This window comes from Balaenoptera musculus, chromosome 8, assembly GCF_009873245.2.
Source record: "Balaenoptera musculus isolate JJ_BM4_2016_0621 chromosome 8, mBalMus1.pri.v3, whole genome shotgun sequence".
In the NCBI taxonomy this organism is placed as follows: domain Eukaryota; kingdom Metazoa; phylum Chordata; class Mammalia; order Artiodactyla; family Balaenopteridae; genus Balaenoptera; species Balaenoptera musculus.
The window spans coordinates 65,557,475-65,577,272 of record NC_045792.1 but is presented as its reverse complement, the minus strand read 5'-3'; the positions used below and the strand labels follow the sequence as shown (position 1 = coordinate 65,577,272).

At 50.8% G+C, this 19,798-nt stretch overlaps 1 protein-coding gene across 6 annotated transcripts in view; it reads right to left on the bottom strand.

The window, feature by feature from the left end:
• Positions 1 to 19,798, bottom strand: part of LOC118899967 (F-actin-monooxygenase MICAL2) — a 223,234-nt gene that overhangs the window by 104,212 nt on the left and 99,224 nt on the right. For all 6 annotated transcript variants that reach the window (XM_036862051.1, XM_036862052.1, XM_036862054.1 and 3 more), the window contains 9 exons: positions 18,921 to 19,021; positions 14,041 to 14,298; positions 12,755 to 12,870; positions 11,778 to 11,904; positions 11,042 to 11,132; positions 9,751 to 9,898; positions 8,496 to 8,695; positions 7,992 to 8,098; positions 256 to 324 (listed from right to left, as the gene is read on the bottom strand). In XM_036862051.1, the coding sequence (XP_036717946.1) occupies positions 256 to 324; positions 7,992 to 8,098; positions 8,496 to 8,695; positions 9,751 to 9,898; positions 11,042 to 11,132; positions 11,778 to 11,904; positions 12,755 to 12,870; positions 14,041 to 14,298; positions 18,921 to 19,021 (1,217 nt within the window). The remainder of the gene's footprint in view (positions 1 to 255; positions 325 to 7,991; positions 8,099 to 8,495; positions 8,696 to 9,750; positions 9,899 to 11,041; positions 11,133 to 11,777; positions 11,905 to 12,754; positions 12,871 to 14,040; positions 14,299 to 18,920; positions 19,022 to 19,798) is intronic.

Genomic DNA, 19,798 nt, shown 5'->3' with positions numbered 1-19,798 from the left:
TCTTTAAAAATTCTGCAAAATGTCATCCATTGCAAATGCATCATCTGTGTTTTACAGACATGAGCCATACCCTGGGAGGGTGACATAGCTAGTGACCAGACCCAACTCTTTCCCATCAAGCCAAGCTTGGAACCCAGTGGTTCATGAGAGAGGAAAGAAAGAAGGGCAGGGCGACTGCCACGGTCAGGCAGGCGGGCTGTGGCCACTGGCTGTCAGGAAACGGGCTTTGTGTAAACCGACACTGAACACACGAACCTCGTCCAGGTTGTTGAAGCCTTTCCGCCTCCGCTTGCTCATGTCATTCTCTTCGGTTCGGCTGTCCACCTGTGATGGCCAAGAAAGCATGGTGAGCTCAGGGCTGTCAAGGGCTGCGATGCCAGCACTGGGGATCAGGCCCTGCCCGCCACAGCTGCCAGCCCAGGAAACAGACGGGCAGAAATTACCCTGCACCGTGACAAATGCTCTCGGCTCTGTTCAGGCGCAGAGGAGGGAGCCTTCCCCAACCTCGGGAGCCAGAGGTTCTGTCAGAAGGGGGTGGGAACACAGCCCCCAAAATCATGTCGAAACATTCCAAAGCACAAAGAATCCCTGTCACATGGGCAGGGATTGTCTCCCTGTCAATGACCTTGGACTCAGAGTGGTCACAGCCGGGCCTGCTGATGCTGCCCCGTGGAGATCACCTCCTACGAAGAGATGCCACTGGCTCCCCTCACGGGCAGGGATTCTCGGGACTTAGATCAGCTGTCCAGGAATTTGATGGCAAATTACGCCTGCCATTCAGCCACCACTGCAGCTACTGGTAAATGATATTATGTTAACTTCAAAGTAGCATCAGATATGGCCTGAAAACTATGGTGACCATACAGCCCAGTTTGCCCAGGACAGTTTGATGTATTGCTTTTCCCCCAGCATAATTATGAATAGTGCCCCCTTTCATTTTCAAAAATATCCTGGTTTAGACAATAAATTGCATGGTTGTCCCATTGATAACCCCTTACAGCCTACTTTCTTCTTCCAAAATCTGGACATTTAAATCCAGAGAACCCTGCCCCACCTAAGCCCATTGCATGACCCTTGCAAAGGCCACCCAAGGGTGCACTTGCGGTCTGACTTATCTCCTCAAGGGAAGGAGGGGGACTGCACAGGTTGAGCTGATGTTACGAGCTGGGATGGGGCTGCAGGCTGGATTTAGTGCCTCGCCATGCACCCTGCTGTGTTAGCCTCTCCTTGACACTGGGGTTAGACCTCGAGCCGGGACCTTCCCCAAACGGCCAGCCCACTGAGGACCGTGGAGCCGTCCCCACTGACCATGCGTCCCTCCCTGGGGGAGCCTCCGACACCCTCAGCGGGGCCCTCCATAGCAGGGCCAGATTGAATCCCAGGCTTTGTTCCACAATGGATGCAGCTGAAAGCGCTGCTGGCCACCCTCTCCTCTCAAACCCAGGCATGCTGCCCAGTCAGCCCCACACATTCTCACCTTGCCCCATCACAGAGGATCCTTTACCTCCTGGTTGTTCTAAATCAACGGTAATGATCAAAGCGCCCAGCATGCAGTCTAGTGTGTACTCGACTTACTTCCACAGGCAAGCACCTGCTCCCCTGCACTCACCATCATCCCGCCCCTCCTCCTATTTACCAGCACCTTAAAAAAATTTTTAAGACAGAATTAACTAGTTTAGTCATTGATACTTGTTCAAAAATGTGACCCTTCCCTTGCTCAGGCAGCATAAAATAAGAGATCAAAGGGCCTCACCTTCCCTTCAACATTTTCCTCAGCTTCTAATAAATCATTATTCTGTGAATGGAAATGATTTCAACCCAAATGTTTGGGCAAACACCAAGAGAAACAGATGACCTTATGTACAGCATCGGGTCCTAGAGGCCCAGGCTGTCTGGGTGCTTGGCTCCACGGCCTGTGAGCCCTGCACTGGCCCGGAGACGAGCCTGTGAAAGTACAGGGTTTCCTCCCAACAAGAACACTTCATGCATCGTCTTAGGGGTTTCTGTTGTTCTCCTTGTTTCCACCTTAAATGAGGACCTGGCTTCTCCCTCAAAGAGCAACACGTCTTACTCTCTTGCATTCAGCAGCCCTTGCTGTGACTGGTCCAACTGAGCCTGCGTGGATCCAAACCCAGTGTGTTAGCCGCAGGCTCACAGAAAACCCTCCTGGGGGGAGTGTACCCAGCAGCAGCACCTAAAAAGACCCCCAGATCCTTGCGGGGGGAGGGGTGAAAGGAAGTGGGTGGGGCAACATCAGCTCCTGTGATTCAGCCTGACCCCTGGGACAATAAAATGCAGTCTATATGGTTAGCAACACACAAACCCAAAGGGCCTCTGTTCTTCCTGATGGATTTATCATGGAAGCACTGATTCTCAGCTATGAAGAAGAGCTAGGTTAACACAAAAAGCTTGAGAAAACACAAATCTAGAGATTTATCTAATTTTTTTCTTATCTGTATATCACTATTGGGGAGCCAGAAATGCCTCCGTAACGCCCTCTCCTTGGACTCTGCTTAGCACTATAGAGAATTGGGGTACAAGGGGGAGGAAAATACATATTGTGCCCCGAGAGAGTATGAGAATAAATAAATAACTCACTTTCTTTTCTTATTAATTTTTCCTGCCCTTTCACCCTAAGATACTTTCTTATCATTACTTCCCAATGATTTGAAAGATTCTAATATATCAAAAGGCATTTATTAAACTACTTGGTGTTCTCCATTAAAAAAAAATCAAAGACATATGTCTACCAATCTCATCATTTATTTGATCATCACAAGATAATCACGTTCCCATACTGCCTGACTTAAGGTGATTTTAGCCCCAACTTTATATTTAGTTAGCTGGTGGAGAAATTCAGATCTAGGTCATAGGAAGAGAGGTTGGCCATTTTAGGCAGTGTTCTGAGAGTATAGTGGCCACAATGATATTTAGAAAGATGGTCAGTGACACTGGCAAGAGAGTTCTTCCCTTCAATGGCAGAGCAGTATGGAGCCATGGGTTCGAGTTCTGACATGAATTACTTCCCGGCTAAGTGACCTTAGGAAAATCACCCAACTTTTCTGACTTTAGTTTCCTCACTTCTAAGATACTATACTATCTAGCTCATAAGTAAGTTATGGTAAGGATGAACAAATTCATGTACATAAGACACTTCTTCTCCTCTGAAGTGCTATATAAGTGTTAGACATTTTAAGTTAGGTTAGTGCTATTCACAGAATTAGAAAATCTGAATTCTAGTTCTGGCTTTGACATTTACCACCTATATGGCACTGCATTATAATCTCCCTAAGACCAAGTTTCCCCATCTCTAAAACTGGGATGAGAACATGTCCCCTGCCTTCCTCAAAATGTAACAAGAGGAGCAAATACGCTATGACACTGTAAAATGCTGGATCCATCATGGTTGCAGTACGGAAGCCAGTGGTCAACCCAACTAGTTTTACCGTTTTCAGAAAACGAGCATCTTCATTTAGTCAGTATGGGATGGGGACCATCACTTAGAGAGCCCCTTCCATGTGCCAGAGAAGGAGCTCAGACCTGCAGCTCACACTTGTTCAACGTTGTCTTCGCAGCAATGCAATGTTTATGTTATTACGATATTTTGCAGACAAGCAAAGGAACTTTGAGAGGTTTGAACATGTGCTGAATCCTCACCAGACCCAAATACGTATTTGTCGATTGGGTTTCAGCTTGCATCCCCATTCTATAAATCAGTGCCGAATTCCAGGCTGCGGTTACACAGAGGACAGGAGAGCAATCACCCTCAGCAGCGACCTGCAGACCACAGGTGCCCAGGGTGGGATGGGGGCGGGCACGTTGCTTAAGCCCTGTGCTAACTGACCTGGGCAGCATCAGTACCTGGGTTGACTCCCTAAGCCGTCTTCAAGTCTCTGAAGACTCGTACTGAGAAGTACGAGAACCCTAGTGGGAGTTGTGGCTGCTGGGTGGGTGGTTCTGTGAAAAGAGCTGGAGAAGGGGAGTGAGAGGAACTTAGGAAGTCACACTGGAAGGTCAGCTCCCTCCAGCAGAGACCTTGGCCCTCTTTGTTCACTGCTGTGCCCCCAGCACTGAGAACTCAGCATAATACGGGGACTCAGTAAATCTGTGTTGAATGATTGGGTGAATGGAGGAAGCACTTTCTTACATAACTGCCCCTGGATCTTTAGAAAGTGTCTGTGCAGGAGGGTCAAGGAGAAGAGCTGGGAGGGGGACCCTCCAGCTCAGACCAGACACTGATCTGAGTCATGCTTTGTGAACCCCACTCCACCAGGGCCAGCGCTAGAGGAGGACCTGGGTCAGAATCAGCCAGCCGAGCAGCATAAATCCTGGGGCCACCCAACTGGCTTCTAGGATGGACTTTCCAGGGACAAATGACAACTTCTGTGTTGTGTTGTCCCTCAAGGAATGGGCCCAGAATGGGGAAAACAAAGATCAGGCACCTCGACTATGTATGTAATATAAGATGTGTCATAACTGAAGTGGACATAAATCCAGGCATTACCCATGTGTGGTAAGACGAGGAGAGCGCAGACAGGCAGTGTGTGTGTGTGTGTGTGTGTGTGTGTGTGTGTATGCACTCACAGGCACACACAGGAGATGGAGACCACATATGTGTGTTCAGATGTCACCTGTGAGCCTGGTGACAAGAGCTCTGGAGTCTCCAGGAACTGTCCCATGCTACGAGGCTTCTAGCTGCTGACTGGGACAGAGGCAGATCTGCAGCAGACCAAGGGCTTTTCTTTAAGAGGAAAACAGAATCCCTAAGCTCTTCTCCTCCTCCCCAGGCGTGGGCCATCCAGTCTTCAGAGATAACCAACCCCAGTAGGTTACCACTCACCAGAGGCACAACCCTCTTGGTGTGGAATGGGAAAGTCATTCTCTCTAAAATAAACAATTTTCTGGATGGAGGAAGAGCCTTCAATTTTGCCCAAAGTTGTTCTCTTTTGCTGGAGTTTGGATGTTATTAGGAAAATAGGATTAGGGAGGAAAGAAGAATTTAACACCAACATCAAAAACCAGGAGGGAGGGCTTCCCTGGTGGTGCAGTGGTTGAGAATCTGCCTGCTAATGCAGGGGACACGGGTTCGGGCCCTGGTCTGGGAGGATCCCACATGCCGCGGAGCAACTAGGCCCGTGAGCCACAATTACTGAGCCTGCGCATCTGGAGCCTGTGCTCCGCAACAAGAGAGGCCCACGCACCGCGATGAAGAGTGGCCCCCGCTTGCCACAACTAGAGAAAGCCCTCGCACAGAAACAGAGACCCAACACAGCCAAAAATAAATAAATTAATTAATTAAATTTAAAAAAAGAAAAAAAAATTCCAGGAGGGAGAGAGACCATTAAGACTGGCTCAGGAGAGAAAAAATGAGCCCTCTTCAGATTAAGACCCCACATGTGAACAAAGGTGGGCTGCTCAATCCCCGTATCAAGATGGTCCTCTGAAGTCAGTGAGGGGGGAGGGAGGGGAATGGAGGGACGAGGGGAGGGGGCGAGGCCAAATACAGATGCACCGGTACATACAGATCATGTGACTGAGCTCTGGTGTACAAAGTCATGCAAGCGCAGCCTAGCCTGCATCTCCAGTCCGTGGGGGCACGTGAACCAGGGCAGTGAAAACTGCATGTCTAATTGCATTGACATCTTCTTGTGTAACTGCGGGGGAGCCCCGTGTACGTGTGCAGTTTTCAGTCTCCTGTGCAGACCTCCTCTGTGTGTGTCCAGGGGCAACCTGGAGTGGACTCAGTACTCTTTGGTCATGAGACATGTTAAGACCAAAGAGCATTGCAAACAGATTTCTCCAGACCAAAAAAAGATCCAGATATAAGAAGAAGACACATGATAGAAAGGGGAGAAGGTACTTTGCACGTGGTCGGACCATTGCACTGGCGTTGAGTGGTGGACAGTATATGCTGGGGTGTTTTAGTGCCAGGGCAGAATATGACCCAGTGGCCTTGCACACCCACCAACCCACCAGTTTGAGGAAAAAGTGTGGGAAAACTAATGCCCACAACAGGCACTTACTTCAATGACCTAACCTCTCTACCTATCCGAGAAGCAGGGCAAACTTTAGACATTAAATGGGGCCATGCGAGGGAATCAGATCTGTGGATTTTAACCGCTCTCAAGATGGGCAGCCAAGGAGCACACCCTGGAGGAGACTGGACATGGGCCAAAATCAGCCAGGGCTGGGCCGGGCAGAGCCCATGCATCCCCGCTGCATTTGCTAGCAGAGCCAGGGCGAAGTGGAGTGCCGCTCCGGCGCCCTCAGAGGGCCTGGAGGGCCTGGCTGATGGCTGACTTTTGACCATTCCCACCTCCTGAGCCAGAGCTGGCCAGGCTGTTTCAATTCGGTCATTCTGTAAACAGAGGTGTGGTGAGTGAAAGGTTTAAACATGCCTCTCCAGTTCCCAGCTGTGGGCTAAGTGGTGGAAGGAAAGCGGGTGAACGGAGAAAAGTGATAAATGTTTGGTTCAGAGAGTTTCCAGAAAGGCTGCACTGGCTTGCCTGGGATGGAGTAGCCCAAAGCAGGGGTCCTCAGTCATCAAGGAAAAGCAGCTGGGCTGAGGTGGGGCAAGCCGACGACTGGGCTCCGGAAGACAGCTTTCGCTCAGTGTGACCTACGGTGGGTCACGGCGTCTCCCACAGAGCCTCTGAGTGGGGCAGCTCGGGGAGCAGAGGGGCGCAGGGCAGTGGGGTGCAGCCCAGCCTTTCAGCTGCTCTGCTTACACCCGAGCCGACCCGCACACCCGCCCTCGCCAGCCCCCGAGCCTGTCCCTTCCTAGAGACAGGGCATGTAGAGCACTAAGTACCCAGTTCCTAGAGTCAGCAAAACCGCTGCTGCCTTCCAGGGAGCACAGCCCTCAGGGGAAAAAGTGACCACTGATCACATAGCCCAGGGAAAGAAAGGAGGCCATGGGGCCCCAGCCCCACCCTGGGCGGAGGGGTTGGCAGGACAAGGCATGACTGGCCAGCGGTTAAGAGCCTGTTGGCAACCCAGAGACACTGAGACGCACGCAGAGGCCTGCAGCCCCCTGCCGAGTCAGTGGAGGGAAGGCAAGCTCTGTGCGAGCCCCTGCAGCCTAACATCTCTGGGCCTCCACTTTTTATCTGTAAAATGAGCACATCAAGCAAGGCAACTTGTATTATACCTTCCATGGAGATGCCGTCATTCATATTACCCTGTAATTTCGCATAAGGCCTATGGTTTCCAAACTGCGTACCAAGGCACCCTGTGGCACCAGAGTGAACTCAGAGAGGAGCCGCAGGATATTTTAGATTTTCTAGGGAAGCACGGTGATGCCTGTCACACACCTTGCAAAATTCCCCTACCAAGTTATTTGGATATAACTACTTAACAAACGAAAATTTTAGGCATTTCTTTTGATCTGGGGGCAGTGTGAAAAAAAATTACTAAGACACTAAAGGTGCCATAAGTTGGGAAAATTGGGGAATCTCTTTATTAGGTTCTGAGCTCCTCAAAGGCAAGGTCCATATATTACTCACCTCTGTATATTTGCTCCCCTCATCAAAAACAAACAAAACATTCAGCCTTAAAGTTGGCATGAACAGGGCCCAGTAAACATTGTTGAATGAATGAATTAAAAAAATGAATGGAACAGAATATGTAAATGTAGCCTCATCATCCACTTCTGCTACTAAATGGCTATCGTGTTCTTGATCTAAATTGCTTAACAAAGTGAGATATCGTGTCCATCTCCCTGCTTAGGAGGCAGAGCTAATCTGATTTACTTTTAAAAATACTCACCAGCATGTCCTCTTTGCTCTCTACCCTGCCCTTCCTATAACCACATTGAAGGCACTGAAGCTGGCTACATGGTGCAGGGGAACTTGACTGAGTTCGACTCATGTCTTCGTGAGCACTCAATCTGGGTAATTTATCAGCGTAAACAGACCCAGCACGTGGCATCTCCCTTCCCCTCACCCATCCACGTGTAAGAAGAAATTAAACAAACCCGGGCCGAAACTTACTCGTGGAGTTCTCTTCCTTGGAAACGTGAGGTTGAGATAGTTATGAGAAATGGATGATTTGGCCATGCCGAGGTCAGCATTCTCTCCGTAGTTTTTGCGCCAAGAATCTGTTAGGAAATAAAAGTAAGACTGAGATCCAGATCCATCCACTGCTCCCCCAGAGCTCACGGGGTGTCACTGAGACAAGGTCCCTCCAAAATAATTCCCTCACCCCCAACTGAAGCTGTCAGTGGCCTGCATAGAGGGCTGGTGCCGCTCTGTCAGTGATCTCCCGGTGACAAGGGCAGATGCAGGCCAGCCCCATGTGGCACCTGCCACACAGGACCCACTTACATACCTGGGTCTGGGTGCGTGGGGTCCACCCTTGTTTGGGCTCAAAGGCAAAGGGAGGGCAGGGGTCAGCCCCAGAACAGAGGACATCAGTGTGAACAGCAGCCAGATGCGGGCACAGGGCAGAGACGGCTCAGGGGCTGGCAAAGCCTCATCCTGAAAGCAGGTCCTTACCCACAGGCCTCAGCGGGGTGCCCCGGAAGAGCTCATAGAACTTGGAGAGGTACATGACCATGCTGAGCTTGTCGGGCTGCGGGGCTGAGGCCATCTCTTTGCCCGTGGTCACTGGGGGGATGCCAAACTCACGCTCGGCCACGTCAAATGCCAGCTGGTTGTTCTCCACAGTGTCATCTTCATTCAAAGAGTCGAAGTTGCTGGAGAATCAGAACAAGGTGAAGTTTTCGGAGGGGATGCAGAGGGGTGCAGAGCTGAGCAAACTTAGCCATAAGGAGCACTGCAAGTGACAAGGCCCTTGCTCCAATCCCCCCACCACGACCCCCCACCCCTCAGGCGGGCTCAGCCAGAAGACGCTAACCCTGTCCTCACTCAGGGTGGAACCAATCAGATCTGGGCCACGAAAATGTCATTTGCTACCTGGGATGAAAAAATCAGAAAATGATTGGAAAATTTATGAACCACTTTACTTTTCAATAGTTCCCATACGTTCTTTTCCTGTTAATTACAAAAGTGATATGGGCTTCTTGTAAATAAAAGGATCAAGTTATATAAAGTAAGATGTGAGAGCCTCATCCCCTTCTCAAGGCAACCTCATTTCCTAAAGGTACCAATTGATAAACTTTACTAGGTTTCCATCCAGCCCTCTGGATGAATTTGCTCATGGGTGTGAGGTTACACTGCAGTTGATTTAAACACAACATGATAGACGTATTGTGCTTTCAACATCACAAAGCATTTCCACAAACATAATCCAATCTTCCTAATGACCCTGCCATTATTCCTGATTTATAGATGAAGACGGCAAACTCAGAGAAGATAAGGGGCTTGCCCAACATTATACAGCTAACGGATCTGGGTCACAAATCTAATTCTTTTGGCTGTAAAACCCTCAAGCTGGTCCCCAGAATTAGATCTTGCCCACAAGTCCTCTCTTGAGGGTAGAGCTCCAAGGTGTGAACACTCAAATTTCCCAAATGAAGGGGGTTTGGTGTGTGAGTGCAATCAATCACTGAGCCTGAGTCATTCTGCTCCTTACATAGAAGGAACGCAGATCAAACAAGTTGCTGGCAGAATAATCGGTGCAAAGGGAAAAGAACAAACTGAAGAAAAAATTCAAATTGAAAGTACGCAAAGAGAAATACTGATCTACGTCCTGAAGATTCTACATCTAGAACAGCCCTGGTCTCCCTTGTCTCCAGGGTCCCCTTGGGCCATGCGGGGCTCGCCAGGTCCAGCTGGGCCCCAGACTCACATCAGCTCAGGCCGGAAGCGGTGGATGATGGCACACAGGGCCAGGCCACTCCGCCAGGATGTGGTCAGGTCTGTGACGTTGACATGCTGGTAGCCCTTGGTCTGCTGCTGGCACCAGGTTAAGAGCTTGCTGGGCCGGATGTCTGACTCTGCAGCAAGAGGAGACGGACAGTGGTGAAGCGCTCTACGGAAATCTCAGCAGTTCCCCTGGGGACCCGCTCTGTCGGCCACCACGGGTGGGGACCGGGAGGAACAGCACAGGAGGCAAGGGGCTGTGGGCACAGTTGCAGCCCCATGAGGGGGTCCTGTCAAGAGCATGCAGGAGGGCAGGATGCTGGGACAGGAAGCATGCTCTCCTGCAGGAAAGAGTTCCTGAGACCCCCTCTGGCCAGGTCCTGCTTAGAGGCTAGGAACATAGAGGCGAGGATGACATGGACTCTGCCAACAACATGCTTATCCTGTGGGGAAGACAGACGCAGCGGTGGGTGACAATAACAGAGAAACCCAATGCCAGGGGAGCACATGAGCGGGTCTGCCAGAGTCTACCAGGGCAGGGGAACTCGCCAAAGAAAGGGTCATGGAGGAGGTGCATTTGACTGCTTCTAGAAGAGTGTCTAGGACAGAAGGAGATCTCCAGGAAAACAAAAACGACTGTGCCATGGCAAAGAATCTAGAGAAGCCTGCCATGTTATGTGAAATGGTTTATTAAAGGCCGGCAGCAGCAGGGCGTGTGGGTGTGGAAGGCAGGGAGGAGTGGCTGGTGAGGCTGAGTTTGCCCAATGGCGGGCAGGATGCAAGGTCTGGGCAGGCAGTGGAAGCCAGGTGTGTCTTTAAGCAGGATGGTGACCTGAGCACAGCCGGGTGGACGCTGGGAAGCTGGTCATTTAATCATCCCTTCCCTCCGCACTGAGCACCAGCCTTGTGCCCAGCACTGTGCCAGGCCCTGGAAGACCAGGAAAAGAGTGAAGCACACGGAGCTTGTTATCTAGCTGGGGAGACAAGACTCCTCATACTGGCAACAACAGGAAAAGAAAAGCAAGTCCCAGGGAAGTCATTCTGGTTCACTTTAATGTGCCAAGCGCTCGCCTCTAACCCACACAATGATCTTATGGTTGGTATTGCCCTTGTCCCGGTTTTACAGATGAGGAAAGTGAAGTGCAGAGAGCAGAGGCACCTGGCCAAGGTCATGCAGGTCACTGGATCAGAGCCAGGCTGGCTGCAGGGCCTGTGCCCCAGTGGTCACCTAGCAGGCCTCCTCCCTGCAAAGCTGGGGTCCCAGGAGGGCCACTTACCCCGCCTGGAGAGGCCGACGGATCTCCTCACTGAGCCCAGCCTCTCGAGAGGGCTCTGGTGCAACTCTTTAGTGATGTACAAATGCTTCACCTAGGAGCGAGAGAGGACACACAGCTGTCTGCTAGTTTTTCCCCAAACCCTAGTCGTTGCAGGGTCACTGAACCCACCCCACCCACTCATCAACACTGGCTGCCCTTTTCCTCTCTCACCGAAGGACATGACCTTCAGCAAGGGAACCAGCAACCTGAAACAGAGCTGCGGATCTGTCATCCACCCAAATGTGGGGGAACTCGAGTGTGAATATATGTAATTGGCTGATTTTTAAAATTCACACCATTCTTTGTGCTATTGACTGCACACTTGTGTGACTCTAAGTCAATGGGAGAAAAAATAGACGCTAGGACCTCGGACGGAAAGAACTTGATATTTGATCAAGTAGATTATTTGAGAGAGGTATGCTCAGCAATGCATATGCTCAGTGACAAATAAACACACGTAAATACACGTACATATGTGGACACACACTTACATGTGTTCTAGTTCTCTCCTGTTGGCTAGAGAGATGCTGACTCTGCTTTACTCTGTGGCTTTCCCAGAGAGAGGAATTGGCCTCACCTTTGGGCCAAGAGGCAATGGTGGCCTGGGTCCCAAGGATGTGCCAAGATTTTAGGTGACCCCCCACTTTTCACCGCTCAGCGCCTGGTGACCCACACAGGACTCCAGGCAAGGCCTTACCTGATGGGGCCTGACGCAGTTTGAGTTGAGGTTTGGGTACCGCGTCCCCGGGTCCAGCGTGTACTGCTCAAAGTTCTTGTTGATGTTCTCTGGGGTCGTTTGAGGTAACAGCCGGTAAAGACTTTCTCTGGAGGAAGGCAGAGCAGAGGGGTCAAGGATTGCTCTTGCAGCCTCCGGCCTTCTCTCCACTCCTCCCCTCCACCCGCCTTCCCCTGCTCCCAAGAGCTTCTTAGATCTGTGTTTGCGTAACCCTTCCCAGCAATGCCTGGCCCTCCTGGTTCTCGAGATCTGCAAAGCAGGGGAGGGTCAACACGGTCAAGGGGAAGCAGGAGGGACCCTGGGAGGTGGTGAGGCTGGCCTCCTCCCCGGGGCAGAGGGCAGGGACTCGGAGCTGGCAGCCCAGAGACCTGTGGTTTTGCTATAACTGCCACTCAGCCACGCTGCCTCCTGTGGCTGGTCCCCCATGACCACATGTCTCCACACCCAAGACCAGCAGGGGCCCGTCCCCACCCGCCAGCCCTGACTTATCCTGGTCCACCAGCTGTCACAGCCACGTGGCCAGCAGCAGGGGTCTGGGAGGAAGCCCAGGATCTCAGCAGCAGAAGAGGCCTGGGAGGTCAGAGCACCCAGCCCCCAACAGAGTGGGACTCAGTGCTGCAATGGAAGCTTCCCCTAAACCCATTCTGGCTCCTCAGTGTCTCAGCAGTGCCAAGAACCCCAACTTCAGGGCCGCCCTGGATGAAGATTTCTCTTTGGCATCCAGGGCTTAAGGGCCTGGCGCCCACGGAAAGTCACTGGGGGAGGTAGATCATGACAGAGAACGTTTCCTTGGGGACCCCAATGATGAAATCAGGCCACATGTGGGAAGGCAGATGAGAGGGGGCAGAGGCTCCAGGTTCATCCAGCCTCACTCCCTCTCCTGCCTGAGTTTTGACCCGGCCCTGCCTCCAGCTGAGGGTCCTGCTGTCAATACTCACCTTTCAGCCAGCAGCTCCAGGTGAGGAGTGCCCTGGTCCCAGCTCTTCACCATCCACGCCGTGTCAAAGGCTGCCAGGAAGCCGCGGGCACAGCCGGTGCCCATCGGCCAGAACGGCTGCAAAGGACACATGCAAAGTTCTAGTTGATTCCAGTGATCCCCAGCCTGCCATCCCATTCTATCCAGCACTTGGTGTTTGCCGGCCTGTGCGAGGCACTGGGGGGACAGAGAGGTGACAGGCAGCCCACTGGGACTCACCACAAACACCAAGAGCTGTAGCACAAAGTCATATGCAAGGGTGCTATGACACGGGAATAGCAAAATTGCTTTGGGGGCTCAAAAAGGCAGAGGCAAAACCACCCTGGGCGGGGGAGACAGAAATCAAGGAATGCTTCAGGGAAGAGTTGCATTCGTGCTGATTTTAAAGAATGAATAGGATTCTGATCTTGATCCGTTCGGAACAGTGTGGGCAAAGGCTTGGTGGCGGGAAAATGACGGAGCCGGATGGAAAAACAGCCCGTCTGGTTTGGGTGCAGCAGAGAGCACGGGTGGGGAGTACCAGGAGAGAGAAAGCTGGGAGGGAGGATTGGGACAGAAGCAGAGGGGGTGCTGAGTGCTTAAGCAAGGAGCTTAGGTTCGAGTCCGCACACAGTGGTGAGCAAGCATTGATTCACCAAGCTAAGTTCTAACTAAACTGTTCCATGTGCACCCAAAGCGTGGTTTGAAATTTGATGCTAACTTCAGATAAATACATCAACATTTTTTGGTCAGTGCTTACATTAAGATAAAAATTTACCCTTTCTGAAATCATTCATTTAATGTAAGAATCCTAGCATCTGCAGATTTTCTGGGAAGAATTTTGAGCAGGGAGGCCATGGACTTTGGGGCCCACACTCTTTTCTTGTTCCTATTCAAACTCGATGCTGAAAAGGCCACAGAAATCCACCCAGAGGAGGAAGAAGTCTCCAACCAGCTGCGGATCTGCACGCTCTGGGAAGGATGGCCTGACCCGGGCCGCTTAATTTTGTACTTCAACCGAGAAGTCAGCCCAGAAAAACCCAGAGGGGCAAGAGGAAGTGTTCCTGCCTGTATACAGGCAGAACTGACCCCTCTAAATTTCATCAAAGGTCAGGCTCTGAGGCCAGGACGGGCTCGGCAGAGTCCTGCCAATTGGCTGAGAGCCTGTCCTTCCCTTGGGCTGCAGGACAGCAGATGCTGCCAGTTAGAATAGCAATGTGGGGATCTGTCTTCCAGCAGGAATGAGGGGGCTCCAAAAGCAGGCGGTACCTCAAGCAAGCTGTCGCCCACCAGGGCCACGAGCAGCTGGTGTGACTGTCGCTCGCGCACCAGGGCTGCATTCTCGGAGGCGTACATAGAGGTGAAATCGAACATGGCCACGTCGGGTTGTCCGTAATGGTTCATGGCAAAGTCTAAAGACGGCAGCTGGTAATTGGTGGCGAAGTCTGCAGCTTCGCGTGCATAGGAAAGCAGGTTGTCCTGGTTCACGTTCTCTGCACACAGCAGCATCTCTGTGTCGATATAGTCCTGGGGGAAAGAACAAGAGCACAGTATAGCAACCTGCCCCTCAAAGGGCAAGGAGTCATACCTACTTCTTTGTAAAAGGACATGGAATGGACTTACAGAGAGGCTAATCAAAACAGAAATAGAAAATCGGGGCCAAGGGAGTAAAGAGGAACCAAATCAGCCATCTGTGAACGTTAACAGAGTTATGATTCAGCATCAAATTTGGCTTTGGGCTTCCCTGGTGGCGCAATGGTTAAGAATCCGCCTGCCAATGCAGAGGACACGGGTTTGATCCCTGGTGCGGGAAGATCCCACATGCCGCAGGGCAGCTAAGCACATGTACCACAACCACTGAGCCTGCGCTTTAGAACCCGTGAGCCACAACTACTGAAGCCCTTGGGCTTAGAGCCTGGGCTCTGCAACAAGAGAAGCCACCACAATGAGAAGCCCGCGCACCGCAAAGAAGACCCAACGCAGCCAAAAATAAATAAATTAAATAAATAAATTTTAAAAAAAAATTTGGCTTTGAGCTTCCTGGCATCCAAGGCAAAAGGGAAATGTGATATATACAGGGCTTTCTTTATCAGAAAGAAGGAAGCATAGAAATTCCTAGGGGAGGATATTTTTTCCTGGCACTAAATTCTAAAAGAACTGTCTGACATAGGAATTTTGACAGAGAACATTGTGTTGTCATGAACCGTGTACTCAGTAATGATCCTGCAGCAAATATAGAAGCATATTTCATGTGGCTGGTTCTTGTGATAACTTTCAGTGAAACTAAAAGACAAAAGAGCAAATGAGTAAGACTGATTTTATAACAGACTAAGCTAAGCTAATGTGGTCCAGAAATGCTGCGGCTAGTGGTCAAACAAGTCCGAAAAAGAAATGGGTAATTGGCATAACTCTCAAACTTCCTCTCCACGATCAGTTACCCTTTTCTCAAAAGGCTGAGGGCTCCTCGGGGCTCTGCTTTGCTCTTACAGTGTTAACTGTTACACTTCCCTGCTGGGAGGTAGAGAACCCTGAGCTTAGAGAACTAGTATATCCACCCTGGAGGGACACTGGCAATGAACTATAGGATGTCTCCCAGAGGCCAATCTGCTCATTGTGTGGCTATAGAAACTAAAAGACTATCTCTCCCAAAAGGAGACACAGAAAATGCAAATCCTTGGGGCAGGGGGCAGGGACTAGTGTATAAGACCAACACAGGCCTTGGGTCAGTGAGATCAACAGGTCAAATTCCATCTCTGTTTACTGACTGCATAAATTTGGGCAAGTTATTGCACTTTTCTGAGTCTCCATAATCTCACTTGTAAAATTTGAATTTGTAAAATGAGACTAACAAAATCTACTCCCTATATAGGACCACGTGAGGACTGAATGAGACCGTGGACATGACTCCCTAGCCCAAAGCCTAGGAATTGGGAAGTTCTCAATGGTTGGGAATTCCTGTCCCTAATAAATCATGATGGCACAAACCACACCATATGGTGAAGTGATTCCAGACCCACCGAGGGCACCAGCAAGGGCATTTAGAAAGGTCTAAGAAGGCACAGCCTCAACTACAAACAGTGACCTACTGTGGCAATTTTCCCAACAGCCATGATTTCCCAGAAATTCTAATATTTCCACATTCAAGCCACATCAGCTAAATGGAACCCAGTGTTGGCCCAAGAGCCCTTTGTCAGGTCATGGAGTCCAGGCTGAAGCTCCTATTATTTGCTTTCCTTTCTCATATCTATTCTTACATCACATAATCACTCTCCTTCTTGAAGGTGTGGAAGAGTGAATGGAGAAATCTCAAAAATACCCCCTCTTCAAAATATGCCACAAGAACCCCCGCGGAGGACCGGGTGGTGGATGAATGTGGACACTGTATGATGAAGGTGGCAGCTGGTGCTGAAGCCACACGCAGGACTGTGGAGACCTGGCCAAGGGGCAGACCCCCCGGCTGTGCCGGGATGACAGCCACCTGGCCCAGGGCTGCTGGGAGAAGTCAAAGGGCCTTGCAGGGCAGGAGGTCCCAGGTGAGTGGGCGGATGGCAGAACAGACTTGTAGGGAACAGATGAGAACAAGGATGAGAGAGAAAAAGTGGGAACGGGGCTGTAATAAAGTGGGCAGAACTGAGGAAGGAGTGCTAAATGAAGATAAAGGCAGGGGGCGAATTTGGACCTCATTTTGCACAGGCCCAGGGAACTGAAGAGAGGCTGGGTCCTAGACGGAGCTGGGGAAGGAGAGAGGGAAGCAGTAAACATGAGAAAAGGGTGGGGAATCCAACAGGAAGACTAGTCACCCCAAGTGAAAAGCTGGAAAGAAGCTGTAGACCAGAAGAGAAGGTCAGACAATGTCTGTTCACTGCTTCAAATGAGGGTGGACTCGGCATTGAGAGACCAGCTGTGACGTGTTTCCATCCACCTCACACATCTGGCAACCAAGCTCCCTCCTACTGAGATGAGACCAAGCCTGTGTGTGCATGGACCAGCAGAGGCAGGGGCCAGGAAGGACGGACACAGCTGGGAGCCCAGAGGCAGGGTTTCCTGAGGAGAAACTTTACTCTCCCTTCAGCAGTCATAGAAAGAGGCCCAGAGATCAGCAGGAATAGATGGGGAAGCAGGTCAGTCAGTCATTCAACAAACATTCACTCGGCACCTTGTGCGTCTCGGGGAAGACGCTGACCCATACAGGGACAGGAAAACAGAGGACTTGCCATTCCTCTGGGAGCGAGAGAAAAATGGTAATTTAAGTAGCTCGGGGTAGAGGGGTCAGCTCCCAGCTTATGCAAATGCTATAGAGCTTGGCTGGACACCTGGAGACTCAAGCCGGGGCTCCTGAACCAAATGGGGTCCAGTTCTCCCATGTCCAGCCATGGCCTCCAATTTCTAGAGTTCATGTCTTATACCTAGAGGGCCCTCTGCACCAGCTCAGCTGATACTCCTAGATTCTCTGAGGGAGAAGGGAGGCCTTGATGAGGACAACTGTGGGCCTGGGATCTGCTCCCAGCTCCTGCAGTAATTATGGGACCAGAGCGAGGAGCTTCCACCCACCTGTGCCATGACACACAGCCTGAGAGGGGAGCATGGAGGGGCTCTGACAACTGCCAAAAAATCAAGTCACCATGAGCAACATGTTGTGGCCAGGACAAACACCCTGGGATGACCTGGGGGAACCTTAGCATCTCAGCAGGCCGGAGTACTCAGCCAGTGAAATAGGAACCCCAAGTCAAACTTGGCCTGACTTTCCAGGGGTGGGGTAACAAGAGCCTCCCTAGACCCTCCTCTGCAAAGGTACCCTCTGTGCCTGCACCCTGGACCCCAAATAGTCCTTCACTATCTGACACAGGCATCCCAATAGGGGAGGTAACTTTGGGAGGGACACCTGTGGAACAGAGGGAAAATGGGGACATGGCCTCACCTCCCCCAGACCGGGTCAGCAGTGGGGCACCAGATATTGAAAACCACTGCTCGCACATCTGCTGACTGTGCTAAGTAGGCTTCATTCAACCCCACCCCCGCCCTCCCCGCCAATTCCCAGCCTTCTGTCCAGCAACTCGGGCTCTCAGCAAAGCCCTGAGCTGATGTAGAGGAGGCCCAGGGGAGGGCTGGGTTACTAAAGCTGCCCAGCCGGCTGCCAGCACAAGCTGGCGTGAGGATAGACACATTCTTCTCTGACAAGCAGCAATGAATGGTCACCGTGCTGCCTGGGCTACAGGCCGACATCCCAAGAGCAGGCTGACCTTGGACTGCATGATCCTTATCTTAAGGGTACATACAGCAGCAGCGGCAGCTGCAGGAACAGGGTCTCTGGAGGGGTTGAAACCTGACCAAAGAAGGTGCCAGCCTGGGGCTGGCCACTCCACGTGCTTCTTCCTTGCAGCCCTGCTCTCTGTATAAGCATGAAGGTGCAAAGGCAGGAAGCAGAGGCCAGGAAGCCAGCAGGACAAAAAAGCAAGTGTCCAAACCAGGCAGAGAAGTTATGGAGGGAATCTACCAACTTGCTACATGCCAAGCGCTCTGTATACGTTTTAAAATTTATTCCTCTGAACAATCCTTTTAGTTAGAAACTATTATTCCTATTCTGCAGACAAGAAGACTGAGGTTCAGAGAAGGCAAACAGCTTAGTCACAGTCCTGAGTTAATACGTGGCACAGCGAAGATTCAACTTGAGTCTTCTTGACTGCAATAGGGCTTTCCCCCATACCATGACAAGGGGGCTGCAGCGTGAAATTCACAAGTGAAACTGCCTGGATCCCACTAGGACAAGGAGCCCCCATCTGCCTCCAAAGTATGTGTGTGACCTCCCAGAAAAGGAGGCAGGGATAAATGAGACACTTGAAAGGAAAAGACTCAGCTGATCTCTCAGTGGTTAAGAACCCACACTAACACCTGGGTAAGAATTTCAGCATTTCCCCCTCCCGCACCAGCCCAGCTCTCTGCAGAAACACCTCTGCCTCTGTTGTTCGTGTGGGCTCCTCCATCCAACACTCACGCGCCACCAAGGAGAAGGGCGTGGTGGATGGTGGTCCCTTCCCTCTTCCCCCCATTACTCAGTTTCTGGCAGGATGACATCTGCTCCCACACTCGCTGATGCTGCCAGCCCAGGTCACAAAGGGAAAGACAGGACATCATAGCCAAGCGATACGTACGTTAATGATGACACCTTTGTCAAGCAAGCTCTGCTTCTTGGCAGTCATGACAAAATAGTGGGTGCAGTCCTTGTAGTAAACAATGTTCTCAAGGTCAATCCCTGAAAAGAGAAGGTTCATGGACTCAGTATTATTTCCTCAGCGCCTACTGTGTGTCAGGAGCCCTGCTTTGCCTCATTACAGGTCTCACTATTTACCTGCAGAATATTGGTGTTAGACAAGTTTCTAAGACATACAAGGCGAGCAAAGATAAGATCAAGTGCCAGAATTTACCCTAGTCACCACAGCTAGCTTTCACAGTCCCACAAAGATACTATTTCTTTTCTTTTTAAATTGAGATATAACATTGTGTAAGTTTAAGGTGTACATGTTGATTTGATACATTAAAAAAAAATTTTATACTAATTATGTTTTATTTTTTTATTATTTATTTATTTATTTTTGGCTGCGTTGGGTCTTCATTGCTATGAGCAGGCTTTCTCTAGTTGCGGCGAGCGGGGGCTGCCCTTTGTTGCTGTGCGCAGGCTTCTCATTGTGGTGGCTTCTCCTGTTGCAGAGCACGGGCTCTAGGCACGCGGGCTCAGTAGTTGTGGCGCATGGGCTTCGTCGCTCCGCAGCATGTGGGATCTTCCCGGGCCAGGGCTCGAACCCGTGTCACCTGCATTGGCAGGCGGATTCTTAACCACTGTGCTATATATTGCAATATGATTAAGCCACTGCTTCTTTTTCTTTTTCTTAATAAATTTATTTATTTATTTTTGGCTGCATTGGGTCTTGTGTGCAGGCTTCTCATTGCGGTGGCTTCTCTTGTTGCGGAGCACAGCCTCTAGGCACGCGGGCTTCAGCAGTTGTGGTTCATGGGCTCTAGGGCACAGGCT